The 5442-nt window shown below is 42.5% G+C and overlaps 1 protein-coding gene across 1 annotated transcript; it reads left to right on the top strand. All coding sequences in view use genetic code 11, as the record gives it.

The window, feature by feature from the left end:
• Positions 1-472: 472 nt before the first annotated feature.
• EGR_00485 (hypothetical protein) lies at positions 473-1179 on the top strand (the record flags this gene model as incomplete). Its single annotated transcript, XM_024489734.1, has 2 exons — positions 473-688; positions 1087-1179. 2 exons carry the CDS (start codon positions 473-475, stop codon positions 1177-1179), a joined length of 309 nt encoding a protein of 102 aa, XP_024355731.1.
• Positions 1180-5442: the final 4263 nt, after the last annotated feature.

The following is a 5442-nucleotide window of genomic DNA, read 5'->3' as shown; positions in this document are numbered from 1 at the left end:
TTCGGCATCCCAAACTCACTTTTCGAAGCACAGAGAAAAGAGTTTATTAATGTCCACTTGATATGAAACCCTGAATTCCAACTTATGGGCAAACACGTAGCTTAAGCCTGAATCCTCTACTGCCAAACGAAATAAACTACTGTGCTCGATATCGTTACATTTGTTTTCAAAGCACGTCCAAAGTGTTGACTACACTTGATAAATCCCATAACCTGTTAAAGAATCATATGTTTCAAAAGAACACAATAAAGCTGCTTTAAGAGATGTTTTACCGAGTAGGAGAGAACATTCATCACGATTGGTACAATATGACATTGTTGGGACATCGAATTACCTAGCTTTAAGCAGGATTCAAGTTATCCCAGAAGGCATAACACCTGGAAATAGCTTTACTACATACGCACATTACTTAAGATGCAGAGAGCTTAGGCTTCCCTGAAGTAGAAAGAGGATATATTACTTGGAGCCGAGCATGTTTGCTGACATGGAGAAGGGATCGAGCTACTGGTATGGCCTGGCAACTGGGTTCCTCGGCGGGCGTACAATAGCAGAGCACCTAAGTGGCCCATTACCAAAACCGAGAGTTGAACAAACAACCAACGTATTACATAGCCCCTCTCCTCTTTTGAATGTCCTCCCCCGGGCTCCCTTCGGTCGACCTTTCGCGTCAGCCACCAAAACGCATCCGGTGATATAAGATAAAACCTGCTAGCCAGCTGGGCCAGCCACTGGATTCTCTTGTAATGTGAAGATACTTATCTACTACGTCACACATCTTTCTTGGCGTTGTCACTGGATCTGGGCTTTAGCCCTGTTTGGGGAAGGGGGGAAGATGCTAGTACAAGGAAAACAGACCCTGAAAAAGGGTCATATAACAAGGTCTGGGAGATTGCTTGCGTCGGAGGCATGAACAGGGCCTTACAGTGTGGAAATGATCAAAGTAAGGGACACACCGCCATTGTAATCCACTTTTTTCGTTACATCTTACGCAAAATTAATATCGGAAAAGTGTATTTTACCCCTAGGTCATGATCACTGCATCACTGTAGATAGTTTTCTAGGGACGGAATCAATCCTCTTGTATAGGGTGATCGCTGCGGTCCAACAAAGTTTGGCCAATCCCCAATACCGGGATTCTCGCCGATTCAACCGTTCACCGAAGGTGGCACCCTTCAGTAATGTTTCAGTGTAGTATCCAGAAGGATCGGGTGACCAGTAGCACAGGTGACACAGGTACAGCTTCACACCACCAGCGTGGAAATGGATATGTTAGAGACTAAAGATATTCCGAACCTGTAAATACTGTTACCTTAAAAACTTGGTGAGCGCATAAGTTTTTCAGATGCAGGGGGTGGGAAAATGTTCGATGTAACAGAATAAGGGGATTATGAGAATTTATGGTTCATTAGACCTCATTATTAACTGCCAATGCATTAAGCGCCCTCTCGTTAACAAAGAAAAACCGGTTTCGTTTGTTTTCTGGTTTCTATTCAAATAGGCACATGATGCTGTCGCCATTTCACTAAATTTCACTCACTTCAAAAACTTTCAACACTAAATCAGCACAATAAAAAGTGGGAAATTCACAAGTCGATTGATGGGGATCTCGCTCACCAGAGTGAACCTTTTGTAGTGGAGAGGGAGGGAGAGAAAGTGAATAAATCTGTCAGGCTGAAAATAGAGGCTGTCAATCGGGGCGAGGAGCATACGATTGCGTGCGTCCATGAATGCACAACCTCCTACTCGTCTCTTGTCTACTACTGCTAATGGTGAAACGCTGTACGAGTTGTCGTTTTAGCAGACGCAGGAGGAGGGAACAGGGGGGGTACATGGAAGGGGGAGGGGGAGAGAGGACTGAGGAGCTGTGACTCCTACGTGCTTACAGATTGACATGTTGAATTGGCAGCTCAGGCAGGAGCATTAGAGGAAGAGTGAACTGGTGAGATAGCGAACGAGATGAATGAATTAGAGTGGACAGGCGGACAGACAAGAGACAGAGCGAGATGGATGGATGGATGGTCGGGTGGAGAGGGGACACAGATGGACAGGTCACCGTGAAATTAAAAGGCTTGAGCAGGCTGTCAAGCATGTATGGGTGGATGTGTGCATGCAAGTGCACACGGCGATGAGGACAGACAGACGGAAAGTGGGGTGGAGAACAGACATGAGTCCCATCAATCATCCTCTTCTCCTCTTCACTCCTTCTCTGTGTGCTCTACCTGCTCCCAGGAACAGAAGGAGTTGAGCTTGTTTTGTGTTATTTTTCGCGAAACACGGAATTGCCTCCTATCTAATTTGCGTAATTTCATGCTTCTATTAGTGACATGATTGACGGAATAGCAGATCTCGCGATGGTTAGAACTTAACCCCGTCATTCTCAGTTACGAGCACATCCTGCTCAAGATAATTTGAGCACACTTTGGCTAGATTAGTGCATTAGGATAATAAGCTTTGAATTTTATGAAGAAATTTTGTCTAGTTTAAAGCACAAATTAGGTCTATCTAGCATCATTTACCTATTAAAATGTACCCATATGATACAAGCATATTGTATACTGAACCCATACGCCATAACAATGTCTCGTAGTAATGCAAGAGCCTAAGGATTCTTAGGAACAAATAAAAAAACACCAACTTAGCTTCTAGTTCCATGTTTTCAAGGTATTTAGTAATTTGTGGAATTGGCACAAATGTTATGCGTTGGATTTTTAGCACTTGGTTTTGGTAAAGGGGGTTACTTTCGCCGCCGTCATTGTGCTTTCGCCAGATAGGCTGACCTCCGGGCCATGCCAGTAGCCCCAAGCCCCTACTAAATGTCGAGTATTAGATCTTCCTTCGCCTTCAGGTAGGTCTCGGGGCACCACATTGGCGGCAGTAGAAAGCGAATTCAGTCCCAAAGGACATCAATCATTATTTCTACTGCTGAGTGATAAACATTAGGGGGGAGGGAGGGAGGGAGGTGGAAGAAGTGCATATATCATGGATGGGAGAGGTGGTGACGACCCGCAACAAAAGGCTGCAAAGGACGTTAATCTCCGGCAACTATCTGAGTCCTGTAATCTTCAAAAAAGATATCAACAACTGCATTGACACTATTCATGGTCGTGAGCCATTTCCAAATATTTTTTACAGATGTCAGTGAAGTGAAATCGCTATATCTCCTCTACTTTTCTACTAGACGGATGGAACCCAGATAGATGTAGTTGGCCAGCACTGAGGTGAGAGCAACGTAGAGACGGGGAACAGACGCGAAACCTTATCCCCAAGACACCATTTTCAATACTGCACTTTGTTTTATGATCCTGCTTTAAGGCTAGTGTTCTTACAACTAACGATGGACATTTGAGATGGCCAGCACAATTCCCTTCCCTAAATCCAGTTATCAAACAGGACAAAACTCCAGAGCAAGTGGAATTGTCAAGAGGAATCAGTGACGTGGCGGTCAAATATCTCAGTTGTACGCCTGTTCCATGACTGACATGGATGGCTTGCGGGTGCTTCTCTGACAGTACCAACTACACTATGATGGTCAGCGCTTAAAAGAGAAGAGGAGTTTCGTAATACTTTAAATGTTTTTTAACTCCTAGTTCTAGAGACGGACCACTTAGGCCCCCACCATGACATTTTTGGTGGGCGGGCTGGCCTCCGGGCCATGCCAGTGACCCCGAGCCCTTCTGTACGTCAGCAATACATATGCTGCCTTGGATTATGACTTCTTTCGCCTTTAGGGAGGTCTCTGAGCGTTACACAGTCTTAGTTGGCTGGATGTGTTTGCTCTCAGTACACATTGAGCCCTCCCGCGAAAATTTGGGGCGTGCAGGGAATAAAAAGGTGTTTAATGCAGTAAACAGAGAACGATTTGTTTCGTAATAAGTATTTTTATTTGGATGTTTTGAAATTGGAGACTAATATGGGTTCAACATCTTTATGAAACTGTGACAGAGTACGCAAAATCGTGACATCATAGAAGGCTAAGAAGATTTTTAGAATTTCCTTAATATCAACAAAAATAAGTGATAAATTTCGTTGATGATAAAAGCGCATTGTCAGTCTCAAAAGGCATTAAAAAACTGGGATGTTTTAAAGGCGTGAACGCAATATACTACTGACAAAAGACAGTAAACAAGACTGACAGCTTTAATGCATAATAGAATGCCTTCAAAAAAGCATGAAGAAGTGATTTCAAACTGCAGAAATTTTAAAGTGAGCAAAGTGGTGAAGGTCAGGATCCCACAATGATTGCGTTTTAGCCAACAAATATGATTACTTAAGAGAGGAAATGGAGAACAAGACGTCAAAATATTCGTTTTATGCACAGTTGCAAGTACAAACGAACTACTCGTTGCTCAGAATACCATTTTATTTGCATAGTCTTAGGTTCATCGGCAGCACAAAACATACGGTCTGCTGGCTTCCCGAAACCCAAGATACTGAAAGGTGCACTTAAAGGTATACCCGCTTCTCGATAGTTGCAAAGACTCAAGACTGCCGTCAGTAACTACTACCGTTTCATTAACGTCAATCTGAAAATAGGTCGCATCCATACTATCCATTTGTAGGCGTTCCAACAAGCAAAACGAGTAAGGGGTCTCAAATACGAAGTAGGATTTTGAACCATAAAAACTTAAAAGGACGAGAACCACGTAACTAGGGAAGTAAGAAGTCATTTTGGATGTAAAGCATGGTGGCAATTATAACAAAGACATTTTTTAGAAGGCCCAATTTTAAGAACAAAATTTGTTTGTACATTTTGCTATTTACAAGTTATATTTTATAATTCTTGCAATACAGAAAGATATATAACTAATCACCTGTACCTACACTGGGTAAAATCAAGAGAAATCCAGTTGTCACCACGCCCACATTTGAATGAGTAAAGTTAATGACAATCTCGAATAAATTTGATTATTTCAGTCCATTAACCTTCTATTACTCACTGAGAAAGGGCAGCTAAAAACTTCGAACATTAAAACCTACTAATTCCAATTATTAGTAAATACTTTTAGCATTTAACTCCATACACAACGAAAAGGGCAACAGTAAAATTGTAATCATCCTACGGAGTCAGAAATTCAAGAAACAAATGAACCGAAAACATAAGCCTTAGTATCTTAAAGCCCACAACATATCAGGTAAGAGGTTTATTAAAAAAATTCTAAGAACCAAACCCTGCATTATCGATTTATGGGTAAGCTAATGCATGCTGATTTAACATCGTAATTATTTGTGCGTAAAACTGAGCGAACAACTCAGTCACTGCACTCGCTATATCCTATCTGGAGATGGTCCTCGCACCATGGCATCATGTAATACGATAGTGGTTTATCCCTCGGTTCTGATGAGGCGCCACTTTTGAACTTTGAATTAGCCTCCTTGTACCTCGCTGGGTGGGCTGGCCTTTTGGGCCATGCCAATAGCTCAGGCACCTTCTCCGTGCTGAAT

The sequence above is a fragment of the Echinococcus granulosus genome (genome assembly GCF_000524195.1).
Source record: "Echinococcus granulosus chromosome Unknown EG_S00002, whole genome shotgun sequence".
Classification (NCBI taxonomy): Eukaryota; Metazoa; Platyhelminthes; class Cestoda; order Cyclophyllidea; family Taeniidae; genus Echinococcus; species Echinococcus granulosus.
This window is presented reverse-complemented; position numbering and strand designations above follow the sequence as displayed.